Source organism: Hirsutella rhossiliensis, assembly GCF_020360975.1.
Source record: "Hirsutella rhossiliensis strain HR02 chromosome Unknown scaffold00002, whole genome shotgun sequence".
Classification (NCBI taxonomy): Eukaryota; Fungi; Ascomycota; class Sordariomycetes; order Hypocreales; family Ophiocordycipitaceae; genus Hirsutella; species Hirsutella rhossiliensis.
The window spans coordinates 4,149,835-4,168,319 of record NW_025408668.1 but is presented as its reverse complement, the minus strand read 5'-3'; the positions used below and the strand labels follow the sequence as shown (position 1 = coordinate 4,168,319).

General features: G+C 59.2%; 6 protein-coding genes across 6 annotated transcripts; 2 read left to right on the top strand and 4 right to left on the bottom strand.

The window, feature by feature from the left end:
• Positions 1–1,338: 1,338 nt before the first annotated feature.
• Positions 1,339–2,456, bottom strand: HRG_02050 (eukaryotic translation initiation factor 2 alpha subunit domain-containing protein; the record flags this gene model as incomplete). The annotated part of the gene is made up of 4 exons (XM_044860521.1): positions 1,339–1,837; positions 1,889–2,096; positions 2,162–2,324; positions 2,379–2,456. 4 exons carry the CDS (start codon positions 2,454–2,456, stop codon positions 1,339–1,341), a joined length of 948 nt encoding a protein of 315 aa, XP_044724154.1.
• Positions 2,457–2,972: 516 nt separating this feature from the next.
• On the top strand, positions 2,973–4,143 carry HRG_02049 (mitotic checkpoint protein BUB3.1; the record flags this gene model as incomplete). Its single annotated transcript, XM_044860520.1, has 3 exons — positions 2,973–3,226; positions 3,289–3,371; positions 3,437–4,143. 3 exons carry the CDS (start codon positions 2,973–2,975, stop codon positions 4,141–4,143), a joined length of 1,044 nt encoding a protein of 347 aa, XP_044724153.1.
• Positions 4,144–5,976: 1,833 nt separating this feature from the next.
• Positions 5,977–7,404, bottom strand: HRG_02048 (aldo/keto reductase family domain-containing protein; the record flags this gene model as incomplete). The annotated part of the gene is made up of 6 exons (XM_044860519.1): positions 5,977–6,006; positions 6,070–6,613; positions 6,671–6,941; positions 6,997–7,092; positions 7,150–7,220; positions 7,277–7,404. The coding sequence occupies 6 exons, from the start codon at positions 7,402–7,404 to the stop codon at positions 5,977–5,979; spliced, it is 1,140 nt and encodes a 379-aa protein (XP_044724152.1).
• Positions 7,405–9,912: 2,508 nt separating this feature from the next.
• Positions 9,913–13,604, top strand: HRG_02047 (squalene epoxidase domain-containing protein; the record flags this gene model as incomplete). The annotated part of the gene is made up of 5 exons (XM_044860518.1): positions 9,913–10,452; positions 10,777–11,517; positions 11,580–11,703; positions 12,088–12,428; positions 12,477–13,604. 5 exons carry the CDS (start codon positions 9,913–9,915, stop codon positions 13,602–13,604), a joined length of 2,874 nt encoding a protein of 957 aa, XP_044724151.1.
• Positions 13,605–14,199: 595 nt separating this feature from the next.
• Positions 14,200–15,623, bottom strand: HRG_02046 (glycosyl transferase family 2 domain-containing protein; the record flags this gene model as incomplete). Its single annotated transcript, XM_044860517.1, has 4 exons — positions 14,200–14,340; positions 14,389–14,601; positions 14,673–15,407; positions 15,501–15,623. 4 exons carry the CDS (start codon positions 15,621–15,623, stop codon positions 14,200–14,202), a joined length of 1,212 nt encoding a protein of 403 aa, XP_044724150.1.
• Positions 15,624–16,566: 943 nt separating this feature from the next.
• On the bottom strand, positions 16,567–17,975 carry HRG_02045 (uncharacterized protein; the record flags this gene model as incomplete). Its single annotated transcript, XM_044860516.1, has 3 exons — positions 16,567–17,426; positions 17,486–17,820; positions 17,878–17,975. 3 exons carry the CDS (start codon positions 17,973–17,975, stop codon positions 16,567–16,569), a joined length of 1,293 nt encoding a protein of 430 aa, XP_044724149.1.
• Between the last annotated feature and the right edge of the window lie 510 nt (positions 17,976–18,485).

Sequence of the window (18,485 nt, the reverse complement as noted above, 5' to 3'; positions counted from 1 at the left end):
CGGCCGATCATGAGCCGTCTGATATACAGGATACAGCATCACCGCCGGTCAAGTCGCCAGCGGCGGCCGTCGCTCGTGCTCCCACCATCTCACAGGCCCGAACTTTCTCCAGGGGTAGACAATGTGCGTTACCCTGCCCGTGAGAAGCCTCTTGGACACGGGCCCGTACGTGTTGCTGTCGAGGCTCGATGCTCGGGGGCCGTCCCCTTCCACCCACACGTGGCCCGGAGGGATCTTGACCGTCGGGATGGGATACGGCGCCTTGGTCACGACCACGTCCCCCTCCAGCGCCACGACCCGCTTCACCGCCACCACCTCTGGGTGAGCCGGGCTCCTGCGAGTCCATCCATCAGCTTGTTGTCCTTTTGCTACGGCGGTCTCTCACGAGGAGGAGGCGCCTGTCCAGATCTCACCTCAAGGTGACAATCATCCCCCGCTCGAGCCCATCCTGCGGCGCCCACTTGTAGTTCAAAAATAAGTCCCTCCTCAGCGTCGAGTCTCGGTCCGCGTTCATGAAGGGATACATAGAGGCCCCGTCCACGAGGGTCAGCTCCGCCACGTGCAGGTTGAACCACGCAACCACGGGGATCCACGTTGCGAGTCCGACGAGCTGCAGCGCCGCTGTCTTCGAAGTGCTCTGCAGCCGAGACTTGCCGAGCCGCGCCCACAGAGAGCCGAGTGCCATGAGCGCGCTAGTCCGGCCCGAGGCCGGGGCAGTGAGCGAGCTGGTGAGGCCGAGGAGTTGGAAATCAATTGACCTTGGCCAGACGCGACGGGCTGTGAAGTCTGACGAAGTTGAAATTTGAATTGGGTGTACAGTATACAGTAGGTACTAGCTTAGCTGAGCTCTCCACCCAAATGGCCTTTCAACAGTGGGTTAGGCAGGCCCGTAGCGGCCAATGGGTGCCCACGGCAGTGGTGGAGCTCGGCACCTACAACGAAGCTACAGTGTCCCCGCAGAACCCGCAACAAGTTGCCCCCCAGAAAGCAGAGCAGCAGAGTCAGTTAGGTCATGGATTCTTTTGAGAACCATGGTCAATACACTTGAATTGCAGTTTTTCTCTTCACACCCCATCTGCTGACGCCATCTGGGGCGTTACATGCTGTACAGCAGTAGTCATGTTGGCAGGTAACAATCCTGGGTACGCCCCGATGCCTTTCTGCCTCTTCAGCACAACGCTCTGTTGCTCTGAAGTACCATCTCACTGGACAGGGCCGGATCCCACGTTTCCCAGGCCAGGGAATTCTCATCCTAGTTCCCGAAGCGCTCTGCTCCGGCGGTCGTCCATATTTTGAAGCGTACACCAGCGGGCAGAGAGCGTATCCCGGCTGGCGCGGTTAGATCGTCTCTGGTATGTTGTCGTCGCTGTCGCTGACGCTCTCGTCGCCACTGACCTCGGCGTTCTCGCGCTCCCTCTTCTCCATCAATGCCTGCAGCTCAGCATCGTCGCTCTCCGTCACCGCCTTGGGCTCCATCTTGACCGTCAGGTTGCCCCCCGCGCCCTGGATGCTCTTTCGGATGTCGGCAATGGCCTCATGAAGTCGGGCGATACCGAGGCCCTTCTCGAGACAGGTGCTCGTAAGAACGTACAGAGGAGGAGACACGAGCTTCACCTTGACTTCGGTGCCCGTCTTTTCGCCTTCGGTCGCGTTGCCTGCCTCGGCAGTTCGCAGCGCCGTCTTGACAGCGTCGATGCCTTCGTAGCCAAAGCACGTCACTTCAATGTCGGCTCGGACCTTGATCTTCTGGGGGGTGAGGCGCTTGCTGATGTACAGCTTGAGCTCGTCGGCCACGGGCTGGCTGGGAAAGGTGATGTCATTCCACACCTCGGGGTTGCTGTCTCAATTTAGCGTCGTACGCCAGGCCAGACATGTGCAACCAACTTACGTGATGGAAAGCTTGAAAGCGTCGATGGCATGGCCATATCTCCGGTTCAGCGGCCAGGCGAGGGTCTCGTACAGCGTCTCGATCGGGGTTTGTGTCTTTTCGGCAACGTGTCGCATAATCAGGTGGACCGTCTTGCTCTTGTTGTATCGCTCCTCGCACTTGACCATGTCCTCGGGCGAGACTCGTCGCTTGGATAAATCAATGTATCCTGCCACACCTCCGCGTTAGCTTTGACAAGAGCTCGTCGCCTCAGTCTGCGCGGCAAAAACGCACCCTTTTCCTTGTCCACTCGAAGCACGACGACAACCTCGTTGCGCCCGACTCTGATGAGTTTCTGAATAGATCGAATACGTCGTCGCGAAAGCTCAGAGAGGAGAATCATGCCGTCGATGTTGTCATACTCGAGAAGCTTCACGTAGGCGCCCATCTCGGCAATCTGTACGCTGATGTCAGACGAGCGGGTCGTGGCTGGAGGAGAGCCCCGACGTACCTGCTTCACGTTGACCATGACGAAGCTATCAATCTCCGGGAACTTCTCCTCGTAGAAGCGGCAGTTTGTTAACGACATCTTGGCGGTTGTGTCGCGGGATCAGAGCTTCGGTCGGTAAGGAGAGGATTCGAGGTTTGAGGGTGGGGTTCGGTTCCCGGGTCGACTCTCCGCTCGCGGGCTCGGGTCGTTTCTCAATCTGCACGGCTGCCTTGGAACTCTCTTTGTGGCCAGTTGGTGTGGTTCTCGTAGAAGCGCCGAACGTGGGATCGCAAAGAAGGCTCGCGTGCGGTTGGAGAGAGGGGAGCAAGAGTCATAATTTTGATTTATTTTGCACGGGCCGAACGACGATGGTGGGGTGTGGCGGAGGTGGTGTGGCTGAGCGGCGGAGCAATTGGTGGCGGCTGAAAAAAGTCCCGAGGAGCTATCGACACGTGATCTGGCACGACAAACCATTGCGAGGCATCCAAGAGTAAACAACTGCCAGAGCTCCGTCAAACACGACCTTTGCGTTAGGTTATCCGGTCATGGCTCCAGGTGAGGAATTCTTGAGCGATACCCTTGACGTCCGCGACAGCTTGCTAAACGTCCTCGACAATGGCAGCCACGCAGTACGAGCTCTCGCCGCCGCCGGGCGATGCAATATCTGCCCTCGCCTTTGCGCCAAGCTCCGGCACCAAGCTCCTCGTCTCGTCGTGGGACAGGAACCTGTATAGCTACGACATTGCCAGCGGCCCGGATGCTACGCACCTGATGAATACGTACCAACACCGAGCACCCGTGCTGGATGTCTGTTTCGGCGCCGGCGATGACGAGGCGTTTACCGCTGGTATGGATTGGGGGGTCAACAGGTGCGAGCCCCTTGCCTGGACTTTGGTGTCCCGAGTCATTGCTAAGCTGACTGTGGGAACAGGATAAACCTCCAAACCGGCGACATGACGCTTCTCAGTAAACACGACGCGCCGGTACGCTGCGTTGTCTACAGCCGCGATCATGGTGAGATTCCCCCAACACTTCGTTGAGCTCGCATGCGGCGGCGTTACTAAAAATGGCATATCCAGGCATCCTTGTGTCTGCCTCGTGGGACTGCAGCCTGCACATCCACAACCTCAAAGACCCCTCGAGCGAACCCATCAAGATGACTCTGTCCGAGAAGCCCCACGCTCTTGCCGCCAGCCCGTCCAAGGTCGTCGTCGCAATGACCGGTCGTGCCATCAGCATCTACGATCTCAACGCCATGGCGGATATGTTTGTATCTGGCAGCAAAGAGCTCGAACCGTGGCAACGGCGAGAATCCTCGCTCCGATTCCTGACGCGCGCAGTTGCCTGCATGCCCAACGACGCGGGCTACGCCACCAGCAGTATCGAGGGTCGGGTTGCCGTGGAGTGGTTCGAAGACACCGTCGAGTCGCAAGCGCGGAAATTTGCCTTCAAGTGTCACAGGCAGCCCGCTCCCGACGGCGACGGCGACATAGTATATCCGGTCAACGCGCTGGCGTTTCATGCTGTTCACGGGACGTTTGCCTCGGGAGGGGGAGATGGCACCGTCGCTCTGTGGGACGCCGTGGCCAAGAGAAGATTGAAACAGTACCAGAAGTATCCCAACAGCGTGGCGGCGCTTTGCTTCTCGAATGACGGAAAGTACCTTGCTATCGGCGTCTGCCCCGGTTTCGAAAATGGACAAGACGACTACAATGGAGCGGGCCAGACCTCGGTGCTGGTGCGGGAGCTGGGTGACAACGAGGCAAAGGGAAAGGGCGCCAAGTGAAGGGGCCGGCCGAGGCATGGGAATTTATCGATCCCTATGGGCGTTTTGGTATCAGGGGGGGTCATTGTGCTTGTGAAAGGTTATGTGGAAACTCGAGGGTTGAAGTTGGTTTTGCAGATACCCCGACTATGAAACTGGATCCTGACCATCGCGCCGAGAATACTCATTGGCGATCTGCTTAGGTATATCATGGCCCACCTGTTTAGTGGTACTCTGACCTTGGCCCTATTCTTCCCGAGAAGTATGCTTCCTACCATGCCGTTATGTCATTTGGTCGGCAGTCGAGGCCACTCGGGCGATGTGTCGCTGCCCTCGAAGCCATCGCGGCACTGGTACGACCGGCTGTCAGGCCACGGCGGGTCTGCGCTCGGCCGGGGTATTCTATAGTCGCCGATGCGGACGCCCTGTCGAAACCTATATCGGCCAACTTTCTCGATGTTCCGGGGGGCATTTCGAGGCACCGTCTTCAGCTTCTTTGCGGGTGCTACGAGGGATTCTTGTGAGCTGCGGCCAGGCCATGGACGGTCGTCCATCCCGGCATGGTCAAAGTCTGTTTGATTCTGTGAGTCTTTTGGACCGGTCACATGTTTGAGCGATGATCACCACCTCGATCATCCAGCTCCACCTGCTCAGGTCGGATATCAAAAGACTGGCCTGCGTCGCCGCGTTGCCGTTTAAACCTGCCATGCGAAGCATCATTCTCCAATGTTGCACCGCCCTGGCTTTCCACAACGCCGCTATCGCGAGAGTGTTCGGAACTGTGACGATGTCGGAGTTTATCCGAATCCTCGCTTGCCGGCGTGGGCAGTTGGGTCGCGTGTACCCTGAGCGATCATTTCAGCTTTGCCGGGGACACGAATAACCAGTGTCGCAACCCTACACATCAAGATTTCCGAACTCATCCAGCGTCCGAGGCACAAAGCTCGTATCGAGACCGTCCAGCTCATCTTTGCCGCAGGAGGCGCTCGTGTGCGAGCTCTTGTCCTGGAGTTCGTCGGGTGATTTGGTACGGCATGGCAGGCTTCTCGTGCGGGCGGCAGATCGAATGATGCGCGGCGGCCTTCCCATATCGGAGGAGGAGATAAAATATCGATGGAAAGTCATTTCGAACAACCTGAGAGTGAGCAAAGGAGTCACGGGGAGCGTCGCGCGCCAGTCGAGAGTGGACAGCAGTGACATCGTCGACCGGGGACAAAGCGGTGAGAATTCGAAGTTTTATATTATTACACGAGGAATCTGGCCGCTCCTTTCTTGCACTGTCGTGGGTTGAGGTGCGCCTGCCTTCGTGAGAAAGGCAGGCCAGCGCCCAAAAACACTCGACGGTATCACTTCTCAGATACTGATTCCATTTCGCATTGAGGTCCCACAGCTGTCTCTCCTTTTTCTCTTCACATACTTGCATATGTCTCTTGGTCTGATTCCTTCGCAAGTCCAGGGTGCAATAGCCGTGCGGAAGGCGTTTTCCGGACAGGCAAATGATTCATTTCATCGTCGTCAGTCGCTACCGCATATCCTTTGCAGCAACACCACCTATCGCCGAGGTAGCATACCGTTCTTGAAAGAAAAAACATGGGAGGGTTAAGAAGTGCAAGTTGAGAAGGCCACCATGGATGTAACGCAACAGTCTGCAATTACCGCCGGGAGGAGGGTAGGCATGTATTCACCGGCTTTTACACAGAACGAAACACTACACTACCATCTGCCAGGCAACGCGACAATACAAACGCCTTACCATCCGCGTCCCCTGGAGGTTTCCCAGTCCCTCTGCTCCCAAAACCGGGGAAGTAATTGCTCCGGAAGCCAGCGCCATTGACACGTCTTGAAGTGGGCTCCCTACTTCCCTCCTTTCTGGGGCGTGATAGGCTAAACGTGCAAATGATTTAGCATTTCGCAACCCGTTTGCGGTCCAGCAGGAGAATTTATTACCTGGGTATCTTTGACGTAGTCGTAGGTGGCGGCCGTGTTGAGCAGCCAGATGTCTCCGGACGACTCGGGAACGCCTTTAGGCCACAGGAAGGAGTGGGGAAACCCGAGTTCAAAGGGCACTGCATTGTCAATGTCCTTGATTTCCTCCTGGCTCAACTGAATCGTGAGGGCCTCGATGTTGCCTTTGAGGTGGTCGATCTTGCGGCCGCCGACAATGGGGAAGACGTGTGGCGCCTTGTGCATCACATAGGCCAGGGCAATGCTAGTAATGGCCGTGTTCTTGCGCTTGGCCACGGCCTCGAGCGCCTGACTGGCCTTGATGTCGACCTCTGCGTAATCCGTCTGTCGGCCTTCCGAGGACTTGCGCTGCTCCTCACTCTTAAACTTGCCGCCACCGAGAGCACCCCAAGGTGCGAGACCCATGCCCTCTGCCCTGCACATGGGGATGATTTCGCGTTCAAAATCTCGGGAGGCCGCGGACCAGCAGCCTTGGTAGACGCAGAACTGACGGAGGCCGTGATTGCGCGCATATTCATTGGCTTTGCTGCATAGCGGTCAGCTCCTCCGCCTTCCCTGCCAAAGGGGACTCGGGCGTAGTTACCTGACGACCCACGCCGGAGTGTCGCTGATGCCCAGGTACAAGACTTTACCGCTGACGACGAGATGGTTCAACGACTGCATGAGCTCGGGAATCGAGGTGCTGTAGTCCCACCAGTGGACATAGAGCAGATCAATGTAGTCGGTCTGCAGCTTCTTCAGGCTGGCATTGACTGAAGTGTGCAAGCTCTTGGCCCCATTGCCGGTGAAGTTGGCCATGACGTTGGGATGGTTCGGGCCTGCCTTGAAATTGGTGGTGTACTTGGTGGCGAGCACTGGCAATGGCGTCAGTCTTGTGGCACGCACGCCCATTGTGCGAGGCCCACGCACCCATCTGGTCACGGTTGCCGCGCTTCTTCATCCACTCGCCGATCCATTTCTCTGACTCTTCGCATTGGTAGTTGTTGGCAGTGTCGATGAAGTTTCCTGTTGCGATACGTCAGCGGCATTGCATTGTCCGTGACCGTGGGCATGGAGACGAACCTCCTTGCTCGAAGAAAAAGTCGAGGATGCCTTCGGTGGTGGCCTGATCACATGCGCCCATCCAGTTCTTCCTATCCCGATGTAAGCCTCGCTCGCTCTCGCGGGCCCTCGGGCCAAGACGGCTTACCAGGCGTCGCCAAAGTTCATTGCGCCGAGGCATAATGGGCTAACTCGAACAGAGGCAGACGGCGACAGCATGCGATATCGGGCCAAGGGCGACTTGGCGGGAGGCGCCATGGGTAGTGCGCTGTCCATGACGGGTAATGGTTCGGGCGAAGATGCTCTGTGATGGTCTGAGAGGGACGAGGAGTGCGAGGCAGCCAGAGGAGAGCAAGAGACGTAAGATAGAAAGGTGAAAGGACGCAAGCGACGGGGGAGGGCGGAACGGCGGCGAGGGGTTTGATGTATTTACACGGATGCAGCTAACTAGTCGCTCTTGCTCTGCTCGGGCGACCTTGTTCCACTGCGAAGTTGGCACGGGCTCTTCTTCCTTCTTCGGTGGAAGCTTCCCCTCCACTCCACTACGAACAGCACGGTAATTCGAGTCCAAGCTCACGGGCCACGAAAGCTTTCCGAGAGGGAATGGAGCAGTCGCTGATACAGTAGAATGCGGACCAGCAGGCGAGCCAGGATTGCCTCGAGTACCGGCTTGACCTACCCAGCTCGGCCAGGCACAGTACATGTCATGGTCCAGCTCGAGAGGGGAGCCATCTACTGTAATGTTGGTAGTTCAATGTGTTGCCTCAATCCGGTAGATGAGCTCATCGATCGACGGAATCTCCACGGCCGCGGGCCCTCTAGCGCCCCTCAAAGCTGCCATGCCGCCGAGTCTTCCGGATAGTGGCTCCTCCGGCCGCGAATTCTCGTCCGCCGGCAGGGAGCGGGATGCACGGGGGCGCGGGGAGAGCATGGCGGATGACGTCGGCGAGACGAGCTGGAGTGGCGCATCTGTGCCTTGTTGGTCGGCAATCCAATTAGTCGTCTTGTTGTCCACGCGTCACCAAAATCTGCGACACAAAGGTCAGGGACAGAGGAAGCAAGCCCGGATATATCGGGCCATCTGCTCAGACACGAGCTTGACCTTCTTTCGCAAGTCCAGAGTTACAGCCGGCTGGTGGGTGGGCTTCGGTACGCCACCGTGCCACTGCTCAGGCCCGCGCTGCTTCTTGATAGGGGTCGCTAATAGACGTTTCCGATGCCCGTTTATGAAGTCGGACTAGCGAGGGCCTTTTCGCCGCGCAAGAGGACTCGGGTAGCATCTCCATTTGGCGGTGTGTGGAGCAGAGGCTGCGAGTGGCTTTCGTGCCGACGCATAATACAAGCCGTGGAGACAAGTATCGTGTTATCGTAGGTGTGAGCTTCTTGTATTGGCGAGCTCTCATCGGCGAGGCGCCAACTCCGCAAAGAATCGATTCTCCGTGTTCTCGAGATGCTGCTGTACTGGGGGATCAGCGAGCGAGCGTTCATATCGAGCATCATGAAAAATCAGTGCGAAATTACACTCTATACTGTATAGCTTACTCATCCTTGGCCGGACAGCTGAGTAATTAGTTACCTTTGCACTCTGGGCCAAGCTCTTCCAACTCTTACCGGCCAAACTTCGGACTCGGTGAAGAAGCAGATGATCACCAGAAATTGTTGCCCCCGTCAACCCGAGTCCCGAACAGCCTTCGCGGACCCCGATCCAGTCCCTCAATCGAAACGGGACAGCCGCCATGGCCTCTCAGCATGGCGTCGCCAAACCCGGTTCCCTCTAGGGCGGCTCTACACGCTCTCAGAGGCGTCATCCTCACCACCTCTTGCTCCGTCGTCCTCCTCGCCGAAGAACGCCGACGCCGTCTGAAAATCGCGCGAGCAGCCATTGAAAATGCTCGAATGCTGCACTTGGCCAGCTGCGGTCGCGCCCCGATTGCGCCGGTCGATGTACGACAAGAGGTCCTGCCCCCATCTTCATTCCCGCGGCCGAGAACGTCGACTCGCCGCCGCCGCCGCCATCTACAGCCGAGCCGGTCTCCGTCAGATTCTCCAGCCGGCGATGATGGGTCTATTCCTGCGCGGTCAGCATTCACGGCCGAGGCGAGCGTCTTGGCCACTCCTTTAGCCAATATCCTAATAGACATGCAATCGCGGGTATCCAAGCTGCTCAATTCGGACTCTCTCTGGCGTACACGTCCAAAGGCACTGCAATCATATCGAGCAAGCGATCTGAAGCCTTCGGTGCTACATCCAACGCCTGGTGTCACGAGCACTTGCGACCCTACAAGATTGAGCTGCCCTTCATACAACGCAAAGGCTGCCCGGACGAACCTGTGGCATTCGGTTGTGCATCTTCCCGACGAAACGGACTCGGCTTTCGTCGATGAGCGCACAGGCAGTAAAGCCTTACACGCGACTGGATCGGCCAAAGAGTTTCTTACCTCGTCAAAAACCAGCGAAATCCCTCAAGCTTTCTACGACGAAGGGCTGGTGTTGCTGCAACGGCTGCTACAAGACTTGGCATTACACCGCTCTGAAGCTGAAGCTCTGGATAGGCTTCAATTAGCAACTGCAATCCTCGAGAGGCTCGCATCTTGTGGCCACCCAATTGCCATGGTCGCCGAGCGACTCGCAAGCGCCGGTGCCAGTCTTCTGCGGATAGCCTTGGACCGCGACCATGACGGAGCTACAGTCATTACTCATTCTTTGTTACGTCTGTGCAAAAGCCCATTGAAGGTTCTCATCGCCCTTGGCGAATTCATGCAGAGAGGCGGATCCAGCACACACATGGAGCAGGCCCTTCAGTTTCTCTCGGGACCCAAAAGGCGGCGGCGATGGATGGGCGGGATGCTCATTCATCGAATCCTCGCATACCATGACAGGTGTCAGGAAAGTTTCCAAGATACAAAGCAGCTGTACCAGGCGTTGCAAAACGCCGGGCTCTTTCAAAAGTTCAACGTCCCTCATGCCACAGAGTGCAAGATTCGGGCATTGATGGCCTCCATGGCCATCGACCAAGGCGACGACGCGCTTTTCCGCACAGAGGTGCTGGCCTTTCAGAAAATGGCACCCGATGCCATTCCGCGTGACATGAATTTGCAGCGCCTGCTCCTCGTCAGGGAGGCCACTCTGGGGCAGTGGGATTCCATCCACGGCCGCATTGAGATGCTCAGGCGTTGCGTGGGCATCAGCGCCGGCTGGATCGAGTTTCAGGCAGCTTTGACTCATGTCACGGACATATTCGCTTGCAGTCAGTCTCCAGAGGAACTCGAAATTTTTGTACGCAACATGGTGGCCAAATATCGAATGAAGCTCGAGCACGGATGGGTATTCCTTGTTTTCGATAGGCACGCCAGCCGGCGTCAGGCAGACTCGGCGTTCTCCTGGCTGCAGTTCTGTTGCGACAACGGATTGGTCTTGGATGGAGCCTTTCTTCAAAACCTTTACTCCAGGTGCCGCAAGTACTGGTGCTTCTCTGACAAGAGCGTCGAGAGGCTACAAAAAAGACTGGAGAATTTTTGGGCGTTCGATCCGGGACTGGACCATGACATAATCGCCCCTGGTGCCGCCTTACAATCGAGCAGTCAGCGGACAAGGGCAAAGCAAATGCGGGGCGCGGCGGCTCGGGCAGCGACTGCTAACGGCAACCAGAACGTGTCAACGGACCGGCCACTGTCTGGCGACAAACTGCGCTCGGCAGTCGTGGAGCTTCTCAGTCTGGAGAGCTCAGGAGTTGAAAAGGCCGTTTCCCTTGTTGAGACGGCCTATTTGCGAGGAATTGATGTCAGTGAAGCTCTGACGCCAATATTATTGGCACGGCTCAAAGAGGGCGACGATCCTAACAACGTGATCTGCGAAGCCCTGCGAATGGGAGTCCGAATTCACGGCAGTGCCTTCAACAAGGCGTCTCAGGCGTTGGCGGCGAGGGGAGATCTCCGAGCATCGTCAGACATGTGCCGAATTGCGGCACGAGAAAACGCCAATGGCGATCTTGCATACGACGAGTACAACTTCTCCAACCTCGTCTTTGCCTACACGGGCTCGGGGAGGTACGACGCGCTGCGGATGCTGCTGTCTGACTTCACGTCCGAGGTGCTGTGGTGGCGGGGTAGTCGCGTGAGCCAGGAAAGCATCAAGCTTGCGATGAAGACGGTGGCGATGCGGGCTGTCGTTTTTGTCAAAGAACAAGCAAGGCACAGGAAAGCCTTGAACTGGCTCGATGAAGCACTCATGCATGTCAAGCGGTGTCGCGCCACCAAGGGTGACCGGCGAATGGTGGCAGACACGCTGGTGCGCATCGTCGAGGCAGCGTCGAGGCCCGGCCGAGCAGATGAGAGGGATACGGTGACAACTGAGGACGATGCTTGCTGTGGCGTGCCCGCTGCCGTGGCGGTGGGAGGGGGGTGATGTCAATTGTTGCAGACGATTGGCTGGCTGCTGACAATCCATTGCAGTCGCACGGTGTGGAGCAGATGCGTGATGAAATAGACGACTCGGCACGTGCACACGAGTTGGAGACGGAGAAAGTCGATTTGCATGTGATTGCGGCTTATAATTGGGTGGTTCGATCGGGCCATGGTGAGATCTGCGCCGTGGCCATTGGCTGCTTGTCACCGGCGGAGCCACAGTGGCGCGTTTCTTTTTCTCTCCAGCGCTCTGCTCCGCTGTACTCGGTAACTAGGGAGCTCTGCATAACAAGATTGCGGCGCAGAGCCTCCTTTGTTGTAGCGCTTTCCATCCACCGCCAACCCTAATAAACGTCCCATTGTCAATCCCCGCCGCACCATCGTTCGTTCCAGCATCGGGATGGCATGAGCCTCTGCGACGACTGCCCCGCCGTCTTCTCAACATATAGCTAATCCCCCACCTCAACTCTACCTACTCGACGCGTGCCGAATCTCGACCTTCTCCTCGTCGTCCTCGTCGCCTCCTCTCCTAATCCTCTTCGCCGGGCCGACCCAGGGACGCACGCCGGCATGGCTTCAACGCAATTGCCCTCGGCCGCCGCCGATGCGCGCGTCCGCCGAGAGGTATACCACGAAGCCGACGTCGTCGTCGTCGGCGCCGGCGTTTTCGGCTGCGCCATGGCCTTTGCCCTCGCCAACCAGGGCCGCTCCGTGCTGCTGCTCGAGCGCTGGATGAAGGAGCCCGACCGCATCGTCGGCGAGCTGCTGCAGCCCGGCGGCCTCGCTGCGCTCAGGAAGCTGGGGCTGGGACACTGCGTCGATGGCATCGACTCGATCCCCTGCAAGGGCTACAACGTCATCTACCACGGGCAGCCGTCGCTGATCCCCTACCCGCCCGTCGACCAGGACGGCGACGTGCCCTGCAAATGGTCTGGGGCCGGACAGGAGGGCAAGAGGCCCCAGGGCAGGAGCTTCCATCACGGGCGCTTCATCATGCAGCTGCGCAGGGCTTGCATGGCGCATGACAGCATCACCGTCGTCGAGACTGAGGTGACCAAGACGGTGCGCGGCGAGCACACGGACCAGATCCTCGGCGTCGAGGCGCGCACGACGGACCGCGAGACGGGCCAGAAGAAGAGCGACTACTTCTTTGGCCACCTCACCGTCATTGCCGACGGCTACGACTCCAAGTTCCGCAAGCAAGTCTTTGACACCAAGCCCGTCGTCAAGAGCAAGTTCTACGCCCTCGAGCTCATCGACTGCCCTCTGCCGCGCGAGTTCTTTGGCCAGGTCATTATCGGTGACGCCTTCCCCATCCTCCTCTACCAGATCGGCTCCCGTGAGACGCGCGCCCTCATCGACGTGCCTCAGGGCATCCCCGAGGCGTCGCCCGCGGCTGGCGGCGTGCGCGGCTACATCCGGAACGTGGCCATCCCCACCCTTCCTGAATGCGTCCGCCCGTCGGCCGAGCGCGCCATCGAGGACGGCAAGATCCCGCGCAGCATGCCCAACAGCTGGCTCCCGGCCTCGAAACAGGCATCCAGCGGCCTCGTCATCGTCGGCGACGCCTTCAACATGCGCCACCCCCTCACCGGCGGCGGCATGACAGTCGCCTTCAACGACGCCCTCCTCCTCTCGGAGCTCCTCCACCCATCGCGCGTGCGGCAGCTCGAGGACGCCCAGGCCGTGCGCGCCGCCGTCGACGCCTTTTACTGGCGCCGCAAGAGCTGCACTTCCATTATCAACGTGCTCGCCCAGGCCCTCTACACCCTCTTTGCCGCAAACGACCGCCAGCTGCGCGCCCTCCAGCTCGGTTGCTTCGAGTACTTTCGGCGCGGTATGACGGACGGGCCCTGCGCCCTGCTCGGCGGCATCCTCCAGCAGCCCTCCATTCTGGCCTACCACTTCTTCTCCGTCGCCTTTCTCGCCATTTGGGTCAACGGGTGCGCCGTCGTCGGAAGCGGACCCCTTGCGCTATTAAGGCTCCCGCTTGCCGTCATCGACGCCGTCCTCATCCTTGCCAAGGCGAGTCGGGTGTTTTTGCCGCTTGTCTGGCGCGAGGGGTTCCAGTGAGGCTCTCTGTCTCTCTTTCTGTCTATGACCGTATACGGGGACAAGGTCAGACAAGGCAGAGAGCGCTATAGAGCTTGGCGGTGATAGTGTTTGGGCTTTTCTTGTTTTCCGTGCGGGAGATCCGGGCGTTGGGCGTCACCTTTGTTTGGCTGCCTCGTACGCGAGCAGCACATCGTCACTCTTCCCCCACTCTACCCATGTATATTCTAGAGGCCAGGCCACGCCTCCGGGCTTTGACACCGAGAACAAGCCTGGTCCGCGGGCATTGGATAGGCGACGGCGGACTGATACGCGGCTTGGTTGCTCCATTTAGGGGGCCCGTCGATGCCGCGTAATATATATAGACAGGTGACCCGTGATGGCGCTTGGCCAACCTTCGCCCGACGCATGAGCATCCTTTATTTCTCTCGGCATGGCGCGAGCATAGCAAATCGTGTTAAACGTCTAGGTCTAGTTACCGGTCATCTCAGTCTATGTAGGTCACGGGCAGCCAAAGTCTCGGCTGCTGCGCAGGTCAAGGGCCGTCAAGGCGGCTCTCTCAGGGGCTTCCTTTCTCCCCTCAGATCCTTGTCGTTTCGGACCTTTGTCGTCCAGGCTACGTCAGCCGCCGGCGGTAGACGCCCATCATCCAACTGGCCCTGAGGACGGCGAGTCCAACGGCCATCTTGACGCTGTCCTGAATGACGTTGAGCTTGCTGCCGCCGACCTCGTGCCACTCGATGGGCACCTCGGCCACCTTGATGCCGGGGCTCGCGCCGATAGCGCGGCCGTCGCTGCCGAGCACGGGGACGGCGGGGGCCGACTCGGCGAGCATGAGCATCTCAATGTCGAAGATCCAGCCCTCGGCGTGCATGTAGGGGACGATGTGGGGCAGCGCCGCGCGCGAGAAGAGCTTGAAGCCGCACTGCGTGTCGCGGATGCGCGACGTGGCCGGCGGCGTGAGGATGGTGAGCACCAGGTGGAACGAGCGCATGAGGAAGTTGCGCAGGGCCGAGCGCTGGGTGAACCGCTTGTGTGTGAGCCGGCGGCGAGGAGCTTGGGTGATGAGCGTGGAAACAGAGAGCGTACCTTGACTACGGCCTCGCTGCCAACCAGGTGGGCGCGGCTGCCAATGGCAACGCCCCGGCGCGACCCGTCCACCACCTCCTCGACGCCCTCCATGAGCTTGCCCACGTCGCTGAACCTCGAGGCTCCGTCGGCGTCGGCAAAGAGCGCATACTCGCCCCTCACGTGTCGCAGTCCGTGAGTGACGCCGCCGCCCTTGCCCCTGTTGCGGGCCAGGGACACGACGCGGAGGATGTCGTGGAGCTCGTTCGCGCGGGCAAAATCGAGCACCACGTCGACCGTCTTGTCGTGGCTGCCGTCATTGACGATCAGGATTTCGTAGCCGCCGTGCCCCGCGGCCGTCACGGAGCCCGAGGAATGGCCCCGCACATGCCGCCGCCCGTCAGGGCTGACGGCCGCAGCTCTGGCTTTCGAGGAACGGCCGACGTGCTGGTCGAGGTAGGCGACAGCCTCTTGGAGCGTGGGGATGATGCGCTCCTCCTCGTTGTAGGCGGGGAAGACGACGCTCAGGTGCACCTCTGCGGGCTCAATGGAGCCGGCATCGGGCAAGAGGAAGAGCTGGTCGTCGGCCTTGACACGCTCCTCGTCCAGGCGGCGCTCGGCGAGCCAGCGGTCGTACCAGCACGGCAGCGGCCTGGGCGCGGTAGGCGTGCCCGAGGGGCTGGACGTGACGTATGATTTCTCGGAGGGGAAGGCCGGTCGGGGCTTGGGGGCGACGAGATGGAGGAAGATGAAGATCTGCGCAGCACGACGTTAGCCGCAGAGAGAAGCCGGGGGGGGGGGGTTAGGGGGGCCTGCCGCTGATTGAGCAGAAAACAGGCGGGCACGTACGCTGAAGAGCGCAAAGGCAACGAGGGCCAGGAAGCAGACGAGCAGGACGGGTACGGGGGTCGCCTGGATCCACGCGGACAGCAGGCGCACGGAGCGCGCCAGGAGCTCCCAGAGCCGCTCCATGGCAGGAGAGGTGTGTGGACGAGTGCCGAATTGCGCTCCTAAGTCCCGGCGGAGCTGAAGCGAGGCGTCGATTGATGCTCCCGCATTGAAGGGGGCACGGTTCGGTTGAGTGGGTGAGGAAAAGAAGCCAGGCTGGCTGTGGATGATGCCTGATTGAGGAAAGAGAAGGTTGTGATGGAGTGGGAAGAGGACACGCTGAAGTTAGTTGATGAAGAGTGCAAACGGGCTTGGCAGTTTGGCCAAGGTGGGCTGGTAACGAAACGGCTTCTCGCAAGGCTGCCGAGAGTTGACCAAGGTACCTAAGCGCGCGGCGTAAGGCTGGCCAATCAATTGACAGAACCCTTGACTCGGTACTCGCCAGTTGGTGACGATGGCGGGGTAGGGTGCCGAGGTACACGAGACTCGTACGTCCACCTGAGCAGGTACTCTGACGTGGTACATGTACAGGTTTTGTCAACCTTGTCATCTGCACTGCACCTGAGCGACCTTGCAGGCCAGCGGACCGTACCGTCCTGTCGGGACACGGGTTAATTAATGACTTAGGTTATCCCCTTTGCTCCCTTGTCCTGCTGCCACGAAATGTGGGCAGATGCAAGCTTCCAGCATCCATCCAACTTGCAAGCTTTTCATTCTACAACGCTGCCAATGCTGCCTACCCTGCGTCATGCTAAGCAGCACATGCTCTATCCAAACGGCCGACGTCACTCATTCATCAACACGGCACGGCCAAAACTGTAACAATACCCCTGTCCCGTGCCCGGTGTCGACTTAGGTATTCCCGGGCACCAAATGAACCCATGCATTTTTCGCATTCCCACCTCCAAATCAGTGAGCCACATTATTCCAAACACTTGTCCCGCCAAGCTGTAGTGGTCATGAGAATAGGAAAGAACTCCAAAACTATCTTGTTCGAGTTGAGCACGGAGCAACAAAGCTCCGGTAGCTAGACGACGACGGCGGAGGCCTTGGAGCTAGACCACCGGCTCTTCTTTACTATCTTGCCTCCGCCTTTGGAGCCTTTCTTCTTGCCGCTCGGCGTGGCCGGCTCAGGGAGCGACGCCTGTTCAGGAAAGACGTTGACGACATCCTCGTGTGCCAAGGGAGGTGGTTTCCGACCACGATCCAAGCGAGAGGCATCCTCATACGACGACCTTATGTCTGTGGAGTTGACGGGCTCGAATTCGGAGGCGTACATTGTCCGGGCCATTCTCTTGTCCCCTGGCCTCTGCTGAGCTGCACCATACGCTTCCCCGAAGCCACTGGGCGGCCATGACTTGTCCGAATCGGCATGCGAAACCGATGCCCAGTTGAGAGGATACTCGGCCTGAGGCACCACCAAGGGCGCCGGCGTTCCGGGAGCAGACGCAGCTACGCGCGACGAGGTTGGGGTCAAGCTGGGCAACGAGGAAGTCGAGTTCTGGCGCGGCGTCATGCTGCCAGCAGACGACGACCCTTTGGCGTGGCCACGACTAGTGAGTGCCGTCTGTGAGGGTAGCGGAGGAGTCAAAAAGCCTGAATGGACTGGCGGAGGGGCCGCGACCTGGGCGATGGAAGCAAAGCCCCTCATCGAAGGTGGAGGGCGGGAATCTCGGACGTAATTCGACGGCACCATGCCTTTGGCTGATTTGCCGGCGGCAACGCGCTCGATGGAACTATCGGACGTTCTTCGGGGGCGGCTCGGATGCAGTCGATGTGGCGAGTCGGCGAGCCGTTCGCGTGGACGAGTCGGTTTGATCTCCAGATCATCCTGAGAGCCAGAGCCGGTGGAGCCACTGGAGCTCTCGACCGGCGACGGCTCGCCTACTACTGGTCAGGTCTCCAAGACGAATCATTGTGTCGCAGGCACCATGTCGTCTACGAACCTTTGCTCGGCGTGGGGCTTGCCCGTTGCGAATCGCAAGCTGGCCACCTACCGACGACTTCTTTACCCTTGAAGGAGGTGGGTCGAGAGTAGGAAATGTGTGGGACGGGGTAGACGGCCTCTCGACTGCGGTCGGCGTAAGAGGAGACGCCCGTGTAACTGTTGGCTCGGGGCAGGCGAGCCATGGGAGTGGCGTCCTCTCCCGGGTACGTGACGTGAGACAGGCTGCTGCCAATGCGGGGGGCACCAGGCATGTTCATGTGATGGCCGCTTGCAGCCATGGCGCTTCTCCTGCGATTTTCTTCCAGAATCCGTGGCCGGTCGAGCTCTCGCCAGCTAGGTGGGGCGCTGGCAAAGGCATCCGTGGCGGCGTGAGTGGGTACATGCTTGTACGGCACCTTTTGCTGCTCCTTCTTCTCCTGCTCCGCCACCTTTGCGTTGTGTTCCTTGGCCTGCTGGCGGCTCTTTCTAATATGCGAGAAAATGGACATGGCTGCGTGGTTGACGATGTGCCGGTCGGTCGGGATGTCGGTGGGCACCAATCGAGGCCCAGCAAGGGCCGCTTAACAAGAGTTTTATATTGCAGTGAAGATGAGAGACGAAGGTGATGTAAGTCGACGGATCGATGGTAGGTAATGGACAGGTTGGTGGTATTATCAACCGTGTCAGCAAGGAGGTAGTCAACGACACGGATGAAGGATGTCGTGGGCGTCACGCACCCCGAGGAGCGGTGTGTTGGTGCGCGTTGGCGAAAGGGGGGTTTTGTGTGTGAGAAGAGCGGACGAGAAGAAGCAAGTGCTCGTCGACGTGTGGTTGTCCTAGACTGGCGTTATGATGCCGTCTACCTCCGTAAGGTGGACCCGAACCCTGCGCCAGGTGGAACTTGACGAGGAACGGCGCGGGTGGGTCGTCTAGGGGTCATCAGGCGAAGGGAACCCTGAACGGTGGGGTCGTGGCGGTCCTGAAAGGAGGAACGCCGGCGGAGAGGCGCAGCCGTGGCC